Source organism: Thalassophryne amazonica, chromosome 12, assembly GCF_902500255.1.
Source record: "Thalassophryne amazonica chromosome 12, fThaAma1.1, whole genome shotgun sequence".
Taxonomy (NCBI): domain Eukaryota; kingdom Metazoa; phylum Chordata; class Actinopteri; order Batrachoidiformes; family Batrachoididae; genus Thalassophryne; species Thalassophryne amazonica.
In genome coordinates this window covers 18,575,279-18,589,263 of record NC_047114.1, presented here as the reverse complement: position 1 = coordinate 18,589,263, position 13,985 = coordinate 18,575,279, and the positions used below count along the sequence as shown (strand labels likewise).

Below are 13,985 nucleotides of genomic sequence, written 5' to 3'. Positions count from 1 at the left end.
AAAATGTAATCAGGGGGCGCACTGCAGTTTTTTTTTTTTTTTTTAATATGACGGGAGAGGAAAGAGTGAAACCAGAAAACTGACCAATCACAGCCTTTGTGGTTTTGTTCATTATGGAGAGGGTTCACAGTGACCAGAGGGCTGTGATCTAAAGTGGTTTGGTTTGTCACACCCAGGGATATGTGTGAAACATAACACCATATTACAGTACAGGCAGCAAGCAGAATTTTGTTAATAATCACCATTCGTGAATTAAGCCCTGTCCCATGTCTGAGCACAGTTTGGGGAAAAAAAAAGCTTTAATCCCAGAAATGTGATACACACTTTCCTAGAATCAGTCAGTGTCAATGCTGAACTCCATTTCATACTTGTGTTACTGGGCACGTCCAGACTGCTCTGTCCGCAACACGGAAGTGTTTTTTTTTAATGAAATACATTATAATGGGGCGGGACATTTTGTCCAATGTGAGCGACAATACGAGTACGTTAAACAAAAGCCGGCATTGCCGACCGAACGGCCCCCCTAAAAATCGGTTCACCCTGCCTATACTGCACATGCGTCATTTCTGAATGTCTGCAGCATCATTTCTGATCATCGGCAGCGATTCCCCGATTCTCTGATTATCACCTTGTTTCTGCTTCAAACTGCACTCCAGTCATCATCTATCTCAGCGACAGATATCTGAAGCTTTTGTACAACAATCATTTTTACATAAATTCAGCATTATTTCATAATAAAAGACAGGGGACTGATCAGATTGCCACAGCAGCATGTCTGAGTCTGACATGCTGTAGCTGCGCCTACGTCATTTCCGAGCGTTAGTAGCGATTCACCACTTATCGCCTCATTTCTGCATAAAACACCCTCGTTTCTGCTTAAAACTGACTTCAGAATGATTTAACAGGTTTTACTTTGTCATCTGATGGTTAATAATCACATTATTCCCTGTGATCACTTTGGGTGAGAATCAGACTCAGAATCAGTCTCAGATGCATGCACAGTGAAGGCAGGGCGGACCCATTTTTAGAGGGGACCGTTCAGTCGGCGACACTGGTATATACGATGTTTATCACATGGAAAACCATATAAAAGCACTGGGACTTATGCTTTTGTCTGGTGAGTGCGAATATCCAGTATATGATTATGGTGGGTTTTACTGTAAGTACACACACACACATATATATATATATATATATATATATACACACACACACATATCCAGACAGTATGCACAGAACTTTATTTTTTCCACATTTTGTAATATTACAGACTTATTTCAAAATGGTGTGAATTAATTTTTTTTCCTTCAAAATTCCACTCACAACATCCTATAGTGAGAACATGAAAAAAGCTTTTTTTAAATTTTTGCAAATTTATTAAAACTAAAAACTAAGAAATCACAAATACATAAATATTCACACCCTTTGCTCAATACTTTTATATTGATGCACCTTTGGCAACAATCACAGCTACAAGTCTTCATGTATATAATGCCAGTGTCGGTGCACAGCCATTTTCAGCAGTGCTGTCAAAAGTACACACATTTGTTACTTAAGTAGAAGTATAGATACTGCAGTTTAAAAACACTCTGGTAAAAGTTGAAGTATCAACTTGACCTCTTTACTCAAATAAAAGTGAAAAAGTATGTGCTCCAAAACCTACTTAAAGTATAAAAGTATAAAGTAACCTTTAAAAAAAAAAAAAAAAAAAAAAAAAGGTAGATGCCACTATATGAATTGAAAGCTTAATTTAAAATCTGATTCGTTCTACATGTGGCCCAAGACCCAAAACCCAAAATTACCCCCAACACCACCTGCACGAAAATGTTTCAATTCTAGAAGCTCTGAAATGCAATCTGGGACTATTCCAGACAATAAACTGGAGTGAGTGCAGCATCCATTTAGTGAAGGAAAAAAAAAAAACAACAACAACAACAAAAAAAAAACAACACAACTTTTCCTTATTCAAATTCATTCCAGTAGTATTCTGCTCTTACAAGGATGCAGCAGTTTTCTAGTTTGGCAGATAGTTCTGGAGGAAATCACTGAACACATTGAAAATATGGTTTGACTGAAACAAACTGTCATTAAATAAGACAGGGATGAAGTGGAGGTGTAAGAGTCACTAGGTCTTCACAGGAAACACTTATTTATGTATGTATTTATTTATGTATGTTCATTGTTAGTTGCTTTTATATTTTCTGTTGTGTTTCTATTCAGGTTCTTTTTGCCTCTTTCTCTAAAATTGTATATAATAATCATTAGATTATTGATATATAAACAAAAATAAATTTAAGAAATATTACAATTTGAAAACAAATGCACCCGAACGTGATGAGAGCTGCAATTGCTTAATGCTAACTTTTAACATTGAAAACGCCATAGACATGCTAATGCGTTAGCGTCGCTCCCGTTTTTAAGTTATAAAATACATCTATCAGCTGTTTCAGAAGACCATAACAGGTCGGTTTAACGTAGAAAAGGTAAATAATACTCACAGAAGTATGCTCTTTGGGATTTTAGCGGGGGAAAATTAAGCGAAAGAAAGAATAAACAAAGCATTAGGTCGAAGCATTCAATCTGCGAACCACTGCTTCGATTGGTTCACGGTTCAAAGCAAAGCCGTGCTGCAGAAAAGTTGATTACAGGCGCACGTGACGTGAAATATATATATATAAACATTAAACTGAAGCCAAGAGTAACGAGGCTGTTTGTTTTAAAAATGTAAGGAATAGAAAGTACAGATACTTGTGTGAAAATGTAATAAGTAGAAGTCAGAAGTAGGCAGAAAAATAAGTAAAGGAGTAAAGTAGAGATACCTAAAAAGTGTACTTAAGTACAGTAACAAAGTATTTGTACTTCGTTACTTGACACCTCTGCTCACCAGAAATGTTCAATCAGATTCAGGTCTGGGCTCTGGCCGGACCACTCAAGGAAGGACATTCACAGAGTTGTCCTGAACCCACTCCTTTGATATCTTGGCTGTGTGCTTAGGGGTCATTGTCCTGCTGAAAGATGAACTGTTGCTCCAGTCTAAGATCAAGAACGTTCTTGACCAGGTTTTCATCCAGGATGTCTCTGTACATTTTTGCATTCATCTTTCCCTCAATCCTGACTAGTCTCCCAGTTCCTGCTGCTGAAAAAACATCCCCACAGCATGATGCTGCCACCACCAAGCTTCACTGTAGGGATGGTGCCTAGTTTCCTCTAAACATGATGCCTGGCATTCACACAAAAGAGTTCAATCTTTGTCTCATCAGACCAGAGAGTTTTATTTCTCATGGTCTGAGAATCCTTCAGGTGCCTTTTGGCAAACTCCAGTCCTTCAGTCCAGTTTTACAGTCCTTCTCCTGGTGCATGTTATTGGCTTTACTTCCTGAATATGCAGCTTCTGGGTTCACACATTTGGATTATATACTATTTAATCATCACAATTCCTTCACTCCACCACCAGATGGTCTCATGTGCATACAAGTTTTCTTGTGTTCTCAGTGTTTTGATCTCCAATTATCAGCATGTTTTGCTGCAACCCATATGGGCACTGTTGCTGTTTGAAGCCATTTGAAGTGATTAATTCTGTACCAAACCCATGTTTTGGTGTTATGGATGTGGCAAATCGCAGCAACGGCACATGCTTCCACACTTTACTTCACTTGAACCCATGCCTATGTGACTCACAGCATCTTAGTGTACTTCTGCTTAACTATAAATATAGACTGTTTGAACTTCCATTGACGTTGTTTTCTGCTTAGGGGGTCTCCAGTTGTGCAATAACCTTTACCATTTCAGGTCCATGACCACTGTTTGGTGTTACTGTAATCACATTGCATTTGGCTGTAACAGAGGAATGTAAGATGCACAAAAATGACTAATTTCCCTGGAACATAGCTTGAACAGCAACTTGCGAACTCAACACACTAGGCACTAACAGTCAGCCAAGCCCCCTCACCTGTTTTGGGGTCAACAGAAAAGTATGACAGGCCATGAAGAATGCTGTAGCTGATACGTGCACTGTTGCCGTATGTGGGGTCATCTGCATCTGTGGCAGTCACCTGGGTCACATAGGTTCCTGGGGGTGAAATCACACACATGCCTAGAAAAACAGGTTCTCTAATTGCATAATTATCATTTTTTTTCCATTTAATACCTGGTGTGAGGTGCACTTTTGTGGTATTTAAAGGGTACAACATGCAGATGCACCTAAAATAAGTGGGTTCATAACACTCATCCACCTTGCAGGAACACACAATTAAACTGAACTGAAAACTATTAAACAAAAATAAATAAAATAAAAATGCATGAATACAAATTTCAACTTTACTGTTTCACAGCTTCAACTCAGGGAGCACTGGTGACAGCGGCCCATTAGCACAATCTGATAGATTGGCACAGTTCCACTAACTGGCCAGTAAACCTCTCACTTTAATCTGGAGCACTGCATTTTAAATGCCATAACAGATTATGCATGGCTTGTTTTATTCATGTTATACTCAAATCATGGCTGTGTCTAATGTTAAAGATAAATCCAAACACTTTGTTCAAAGCTGTCAACATTACACTCATTCAATATGACAACAGCATAAATTAGTCAGACATATCTCAAGTGGATGGGCTTGATGCACAGTAGACTGTGTGCCATGGACCATCAATATAGTGCAGGCAGAAGAGAAGAAATGGTAAGTCCTCAATTGGCCCAGATGTTGGTTCCTGCACTTATCCCAAGATTCTGTAGCATGAAGCAAATGACAGTCTACAACTTCCCCTTGATTGGGACACCAGTCCAACAAAGGTTATTTCCCCTGCAAAGGCTGTTAGGCTTTTACAGCTGGGTGGACTGGGATAATGACAGTGAAGTGTCTTATCCAAGGACACAGACAGGTAGCATGACCAGGAATAGTGTAGAACCTGGACATACAGTGAGGCAAATAAGTATCTGATCCACTGTCAATATTGCAAGTTTTCCCACCTACAAAGAATAGAGAGGTCTGTAATTTGTATCGTAGGTACACTTCAAATGTGAGAGACAGAATCTAAAAAATAAAATACATTGTGAAAATCACATTGTATGATTTTTAAATAATTAATCTGCATTTTACTGCATGAAATAAGAGCATCTGATTAGTTACCAACCAGCAAGAATTCTGGCTCTCACAGACCTGTTAGTTTTTCTTTAAGAAACTCTCCTATTCCGCACTCTTCATCTGTATTAATTGCACCTGTTTAATTGAATTCGTTACCTGTGTAAAAGACACCTGTCCAAACACTCAATCAAACTCCAACCCATCCACTATAGCCAAGACCAAAGAGCTGTCGAAATACACCAGGGACAAATTTGTAGATCTGCACAAGGCTGGGATGGACTACAGGACAACAGGCAAGCAGTTTGGTGAGAAGGCAACAACTGTTGGTGTAATTATTAGAAAATGGAAGAAACACAAGATGACTGTCAATCTTCCTTGCTCTGGGGCTCCTTGCAAGATCTCGCCTCGTGGTGGAAGGATGATTCTAAGAAAGCCCAGAACTACACAGGAGGACCTGGTCAATGATTTGAAGAGAGCTGGGGACCACAGTCGCAAAGATTACATTGGTGACACATGATGCCGTCATGGTTTAATATCCTGCAGTAAATGGTAAAAATGGTAAATGGACAGCATTTATATTGTGCTTTTCCATCTGCATCAGATGCTCAAAGTGCTTTAAAATAATGGCTCACATTCACCATGGTGTCAGGGTGCTGCCATACAAGGTGCTCACTACACACTGTGAGCAACTGCAGGACTAAGGACCTTGCCCAAGGGCCCTTAGTGATTTTACAGTCAGGCTGGGATTTGAGCGTAGGCTCCTCTGTTCTGAAGCCCAACACTTAACCACTAGACCATCACCTCCCCTTGCTAAGTATCACGGGGTATTGAGTATCAGCACCAGACTCTGTGAAAACATTTTTCCTCTAACACAGCCAGTGTGGTACGTCAGCAACACAGTTTGACTGTCAAAGGGTTGCCACAGCTCGGCCCATTGTTTAAACCATGCCTGCCCCCTGGTGGCCCCTGCGTCTAAAAGCTACAGTTGGAAAGGGCAAACAAATTTTCTCCCCAGTACACATGAATAGGAGATGAATTGACCACTGCGTCTGACATAGTGCACTGTATGCATGTCTGGGTGTGGTCAGGAATTACAGCTTCACTTACAGCACACTGCAAAGTGAAATTTAATGCTGAAAGTCACATATGCAAATTTAAGAAAATGTTTCTTAATTTGAGATTACTTTTTTTTTTAATAAGAACAATCTGCTGATAAATATCAAGTCTTGTGGAAGGTTTCATTAAAGATAGTGAAGTTCCTTAAAGTGTCAGCTAAACTTTGAACTCTCACCTGCTGATGACATTTCCATGACACTGGCGCTGTAGGGGCCATCTGAAAATTGTGGCTCATTATCGTTAATGTCCTGCACCTTAATGATGAAGTCAGTCGCAGCCTCCAGAGGGCAGCCTGTATCCATATCCACAGCCTGTGCAAGAAGTCTGCAGGAGGACTTTTCCTCTCTGCAAAACATCAAGAATTTCAAATTTTATTTAAAAAATAAGCATAAATGCCAGAACAACCAATACAAACCAATACAGTCACAAGTTAATTCTAGACCAAAGGGAAAAAAAAAGAATATAACAGATTGGCTGATGGGACTTCTCTCTCTCTCTCTCTCACTAGCTGTCTAAAATGTAGACTAGAAAATGTCCTATCTACAGTTGTGTTCAAAATAATAGTGTTTAAAAAGTGAGTAAAGTTCAAAATCCTTGTAATAGCTTTTATTTATATAAAATCAAATCAATTTTATTTATATAGCGCCAAATCACAACAAACAGTCGCCCCCCCCCCCCCCCCCCCCCCCAGGCGCTTTATATTGTAAGGCAAAAGCCATACAATAATTACAGAAAAACCCCAACGGTCAAAACGACCCCCTATGAGCAAGCACTTGGCGACAGTGGGAAGGAAAACTCCCTTTTAACAGGAAGAAACCTCCAGCAGAACCAGGCTCAAGGAGGGGCAGTCTTCTGCTGGGACTGGTTGGGGCTGAGGGGAGAGAATCGGGAAAAAGACATGCTGTGGAAGAGAGCAGAGATCAATCACCAATGATTAAAAGCAGAGTGGTGCATACAGAGCAAAAAGAGGTGAATAAAAAGAAACACTGGGTGCATCATGGGAAACCCCCCAGCAGTCTAAGTCTATAGCAGCATAACTAAGTGATGGTTCAGGGTCACCTGATCCAGCCCTAACTATAAGCTTTTTCAAAACGGAAAGTTTTAAGCTTAATCTTAAAAGTAGAGAGGGTGTCTGTCTCCCTAATCCGAATTGGGAGCTGGTTCCACAGGAGAGGAGCCTGAAAGCTGAAGGCTCTGCCTCCCATTCTACTCTTACAAACCCTAGGAACTACAAGTAAGCCTGCAGTCTGAGAGCGAAGCGCTCTATTGGGGTGATATGGTACTATGAGGTCCCTAAGATAAGATGGGACCTGATTATTCAAAACCTTATAAGTAAGAAGAAGAATTTTAAATTCTATTCTGGAATTAACAGGGAGCCAATGAAGAGAAGCCAATATGGGTGAAATATGGTCTCTCCTTCTAGTCCCTGTCAATACTCGAGCTGCAGCATTTTGAATTAACTGAAGGCTTTTCAGGGAACTTTTAGGACAACCTGATAATAATGAATTACAATAGTCCAGCCTAGAAGAAATAAATGCATGAATTAGCTTTTCAGCATCACTCTGAGACAAGACCTTTCTAATTTTAGAGATATTGCGCAAATGCAAAAAAGCAGTCCTACATATTTGCTTAATATGCACATTGAAGGACATATCCAGATCAAAAATGACTCCAAGATTTCTCACAGTACTACTAGAGGTCAGGGTAATGCCATCCATAGTAAGGATATGGTTAGACACCATGTTTCTAAGATTTGTGGGGCCAAGTACAATAACTTCAGTTTTATCTGAATTTAAAAGCAGGGAATTAGAGGTCATCCATGTCTTTATGTCTGAAAGACATTCCTGCAGTTTAACTAATTGGTGTGTGTCCCATGGCTTCATGGATAGATAAAGCTGGGTATCATCTGCGTAACAATGAAAATTTAAGCAATGCTTTCTAATAATACTGTTGGGAAAGTGTAGGAACACGGACCCACAACAGGGGGCGCAAATGAACGGACAATGGAGTAAGTCAAATAACAACGCTTTACTGTTGTGAATGTGCACAACGAATACAACCAATCACAGAAATGGACAACAGTCAATTTACAAAAGTGTCGTGTGGGCAGGCTCGAAGATAGGAGACGCCTCTCCAAGGTAAGACCGGTACCACACGGCTTCCTCCGCCACAGGACCCCGGGTATACTGGAGCCGCCAAGTCCCGAACTCCCAGGTGGCCACTGCCTCCACGTGTCGGACCTGGTACTGCTGGCGAGGAACAAAAACACAATTAAAGGTGGGCGCGTTTGCACCCAGTAATCCACACGGCAGGAAAGCTACCTCCACCTCTCGTTGGAAAAAAGGTCTGTTATCACTCACAAAAGTCACAAAAGGTTACTGTCAAGCAGTCAGCTGAGAATATTACCTTCCAGGTACAACGATATCTCGGCAATGAGGTGGAGATGCCGTCCTGCTGATATACCCCACTGATGATTGCCGTCAGCTGTCTCAGGTGATGGGTGACAGCTGTCACCAAGGCTGCTCCCGTGAGGCGGCGGCGCCCTCTGGTGCCTGGAGCCCGCACTCCAGGCAGGGCGCCCTCTGGTGGTGGTGGGCCAGCAGTACCTCCTCTTCAGCGGCCCACACAACAAATACTGCCTAAGGGAAGCATGTATAAAGTGAATAAAATCGGTCCTAGCACAGAACCTTGTGGAACTCCATAATTAACCTTAGTCCATGAAGAAGACTCCCCATTTACATGAACAAATTGTAATCTATTAGATAAATATGATTCAAACCACTGCAGCGCAGTGCTTTTAATACCTATGGCATGCTCTAATCTCTGTAATAAAATTTTATGGTCAACAGTATCAAAAGCTGCACTGAGGTCTAACAGGACGAGCACAGAGATGAGTCCACTGTCTGAGGCCATAAGAAGATCATTTGTAACCTTCACTAATGCTGTTTCTGTACTATGATGAATTCTGAAACCTGACTGAAACTCTTCAAATAGACCATTCCTCTGCAGATGATCAGTTAGCTGTTTTACAACTACCCTTTCAAGAATTTTTGAGAGAAAAGGAAGGTTGGAGATTGGCCTATAATTAGCTAAGATAGCTGGGTCAAGTGATGGCTTTTTAAGTAATGGTTTAATTACTGCCACCTTAAAAGCCTGTGGTACATAGCCAACTAATAAAGATAGATTGATCATATTTAAGATCGAAGCATTAATTAACGGTAGGGCTTCCTTGAGCAGCCTGGTAGGAATGGGGTCTAATAGACATGTTGATGGTTTGGAGGAAGTGACTAATGAAAGTAACTCAGACAGAACAATCGGAGAGAAAGAGTCATGCAAATGCATTGGGAATACTGCACATTGCATTCCAAATCAAAACAAGAAGAAAAATGCATAAGATTTGTTATTACTTTACAGAAGGTGAAGAAAAAAGGAATGTTAGGTTGCTCAAAACTTGAGGTCAAAAAACAGGCAAAAGATTAAAAAAAAAAACACGGTGTGCCAGTCACAACAAGCAAGGACTATGGGAAGGCTGGGAGTGATGACACAAAGGTATAACAAACTGGCAAAGCCAAAGAGGAAAACAAAGGGCTTAAAAAAGTGGGTAATGAGGGGAAAATTAGGAAAAGGTTTGAGAGAACATTCAGGAAAGAGGCGTGGCAAAAAGACTGGAAAAAAACACACTCAGACCCCAAACCCCAGACACAAGACAAGAGAGTGCACTAAACACAACACAAAGCAACAGATATATGGATGTACAGATGGTGTGTTGGTGTGTGTGCTGGACTGACAGGGGTTGTGTCCGCCCATAACAGCTGCTGTTGGATCTCTGGTTCTGGATGTCACTGCTGGGAAACACATACCGTGTTTGGATGGACATGAACTTTCATCTATCCACTGTGATGTGCGTGTGTTTGCTTGCTGTTGTCACGTGGACATACATAAAACCATATATCACTGTGATGGGGTGCGGCGAGCGTGCGCACGGCGTACACATTGACAGGCTGCCCTAGGTGACAATGGACAGTAGATCAAAACTGATCAGATCTGAATGTCACATCACCCATGTGAGCTCTGTTCTACGTGAGGCAGTGTCAGTCCTGCGGCGCGCAATCCTCAAGATATGCGTGTTGGGCCGGACATGCACGCGGGCCAGGTGAACACACCAGACCATTAGATGTGGACATGATAACAGCGCACTGCTCCATTCATGTCATTTCATGACTGTACATTGGTGACCATGGGTCATCTACTGTGGAACAGACGGTTCATACTTGATAAGAGGGATTCAGTGAAATGCGGTGTTTTTTATGGTGTGTGGTTTTATTTATTTTTTTTTAATAAATCCATCTCTTTGTTGATTTCAGCCATTTTAATGCATTGTTTATAGGCCAGTGACGATAGCGCAGTGGTAAGATTTCGGGCTGGCAATCCTTAAAGTGCAGGTTTGAATCTTGTGGGTGGCATGTTTTTTTTTTTTTCTTCTTCACAGCAGAGGCACAATGTGGTTCCAGAGGTACCAGCTGGTTTTTATTTTTTTCACAACAGTGGATGCGATGTGGTTCCATAGGTATCAGCTGGGTTTTATTATTTTATTTTTTTCCACAGCAGTGGATGTAATGTGGTTCCACAGGTACCAGCTTGTTTTTATTTTTTATTTTTTTCAACAGCAGCGGGTGTGATATGGTTCCACACTTACCAGCTGGTTTATATTTTTTCCGTTCCACAGGTACCAGCTGGTTTTTATTTTTTCCACAGCAGTGGAGCAATGCGGTTACATATTCTCCAGTTGCTCACACTGTGTTCATGCACGAACCTTCGCAGTGGGATTGTACGTGCACGTTTTCGTAATATGCTAATTCGAACTGTTTCACGCTGTTTCATGGTAATTCAAACAAAATCACACTAGGTGTGAAGGGGCCCTTAATAACTTTACAGTTAAGAACCATTATCCCCTGCCACTCATTGCCACCACATTTGAACTGCTAGAGGGTGCCAAAGTGTTCACAAAATTGGATCTGTGCAATGCACATCATTTATTGTGCATAAAACGGTGATGAATGGAAAAATGTCTTCAACACTCCTACTGGTCCCTACGAGTCCCTGGTCATGCCGTTTGGTCTTACTAATGCAAACAAATTATTCCAAAATCTGGCAAACAACATCCTACATGAGTTCCTGAACCAGTTTCTATTTGTTTATTTTGACGATTTTCTCTCTGGATGAAGAAGAAGAAGAGACACACACGCAGCATGTGTGCACAGTTTTTGAAACCCTGTTGCCCAATAAAAGTGTGAATTTCATAAGCCAATGGTGTCGTTTTTGGGGCTCGTGATCACACAGAGTGAAATCTGGATGGACCCAGAGAAGGTTGCAGTGGTATGTGATTGGGCGACACCTAAAAATCGTAAGGGGTTTGTTAATTTCTACTGTAAATTCAGCCTTAACTTCAGTACCATGGCCGCACCCCTTCATAACGTCACCTCCTTCCTCTAGGCATTTCACTGGAGGCCAGAGTGTGACGAGGCTTTTCAGGTCCTAAAGAAACACTTTACTGCAGCCCATGTCCTACTCCTTCCTGACCCTGCCTGACAGTTCGTGGTCCAAATTGATGCTTCCAGCATAGGGGTTGGAGCATTCCTGTCTGAAATTGATCCTGGTGATAAAAGGTTACATCCCTGTGCTTATTTCTCTAAGAAATGATCTGATGCTAAACATAATTATAACATTGGCAACCGGGAATTGTTGACAGTGAAAGTGGCCCTGGAGGAGTTGCACCATTGGCTTGAGGGGGCACAAGTGCCATTTTTAGTGTGGCCTGATCATAAAAACTGTGCATGGCGAAACGGTTAAATGCCAGACAGGCCAATTGGGCCATTTTCTTCAGCTGTTTTAATTTTGTGCTTTCATACTGGCCAGGCTCAAAAAGGAGAAACTGGATGCACTCTCCCAACAAGGGGATCCGGATCCCTCCTATTTTCCATCAGAACCAAGTACCATTCTCCCCGCGTCTCCCTGCATGTTTTATTTCTGCCATAACCTGGGATATTGAGACAAGGGTCAGGTCCACCACTCATGATGTTTCCATCCCTCCTGGGTGTCCTAAAGGGAACTAATTTGTACCGGATGCATTGAGAGGGGAGGTCATTTGTTGGGGACACGACAGCCGGTTTGCTTGTCACCCAGGTGTTAAGAATACCGTGCAGATTATTCGGGAGAGGTTTTTGCGGCCCCGTATGCTATCCAATATTACTGATTATGTTAAAGCTTGTCAAACATGCGCCATACATAAGTCATCCACTCGCTCACCAGTCGGCGTACTTCTGCCATTACCTTTTCCCATGTGACCTTGTTTGCATATTTCTATCGATTTTGTAACTGGCCTTCTGCCCTCTAAGGCTGGGCATACACTGTACGATATTTTCAATCGTTGTACTTGGCTCCAGCTCAAACTGTGCAACAAAACCGCAGGGTTTAAAAGTTCAGAGCGCACGATTCATTTTCTCACACTGTACGGTCTGATGCTCTGATGCGATCTGACTGATCACATTGTACGTTCAAAAACCACATGTCGGGCTTGTGTTTCCAGAAGCAAAATGTAACAGAAGCTTTTTTTCTTTAAAAAAAAAATATTTCATGCCTATCAGCACGCACAGTGAGTGAAATCAGTTGGGGGGGAGACTGAACACATATGCACGCGCGCACACACAGCAGACAGCAACATGATTCATGAGAGGACGGTAAAAAAGAAAACATAAACATTCAAAACAGGTGTTGCTACTTACACTGTTGTATAAATAAACTATATTTCATACGGAGTCTTACAGCTGTGCAAGGTGTAGCAACTTATTCCATCTGTCATAAATCCTGTTGTTGCCTGCTGTGAGTGTGTGCAGGCGCGCATATGCGTTCAGTCTCCCCCACCTGATTCCACTCACTGCGCACACTGATAGGCATGAACTTTCATATGATATTAGGTTATTGCGAGGGAACGCAAAAAAAAAAAAAAAAAACCCCACAAGACTTTACATGAGATCACTCTTTGCTCTCTCCGGTGTTTGCTCATGGACAGTGCATGAGATAATCAGCACGTAGACACATGTAGCGCTACTTCAACAGCGCAGAACCCTCATGAGTCGCAACAGCTGACCAAAATATCAAACAGGTTTGATTTTCATCCGACCATACGATTCCTGATCGGGAGGTGATCGTGAGATGTTAAATGCAGTTCATTACTCCATGTAGACTACACAATGCAGGATGCACGATTAAGCTGAAACTCAGCGCGATCCAAAAAATTCTCGCACGGGTGAAAAATCGGCTGAAAAAGGGCCAAAACTCGCACACTGTAAGCCCAGCCTAAGGGAAATACTGTTATTCTCACTGTGGTTGATAGTCTGTCTAAAATGGCACATTTTGTGCCCCTACCTCAACTGCCTACCATCAAAGAGACTGCTGAAGCATTGTTAATCAATGTGTTTAAACTGCAGGGTTTCTCTCAGGACATTGTTTCCGACCATGAACCTCAGTTCATTTTGCAGATTTGGAAGGAGTTCTGCCGTCTTCTGGGAGTTTACTCCAGCCTCACCTCAGGTTAGCACCCGCAAGCTAATAGACAAACTGAAAGAGTCAATCAAGAGTTGTAAAAAGGTCTACGTATTCTCGCATCTCAGCACCTGGCCACGTGGGCCCAACCAGTGGTGGGCACAGTTCCAATAATCCGATAATTATCAAAGATGTTGATAATGTTTTCATTATCGGATTATCTTTTTAGATAACTTTAAAAACCAT

The 13,985-nt window shown here is 41.7% G+C and overlaps 1 protein-coding gene across 1 annotated transcript in view; it reads right to left on the bottom strand.

Moving 5' to 3' along the window:
• LOC117522403 (cadherin-12-like) overlaps positions 1–13,985 on the bottom strand; it is a 137,533-nt gene that overhangs the window by 100,288 nt on the left and 23,260 nt on the right. Inside the window, 2 exon segments of the mRNA XM_034183796.1 lie at positions 3,950–4,069; positions 6,373–6,542. Coding sequence (XP_034039687.1) covers positions 3,950–4,069; positions 6,373–6,542 — 290 coding nt within the window.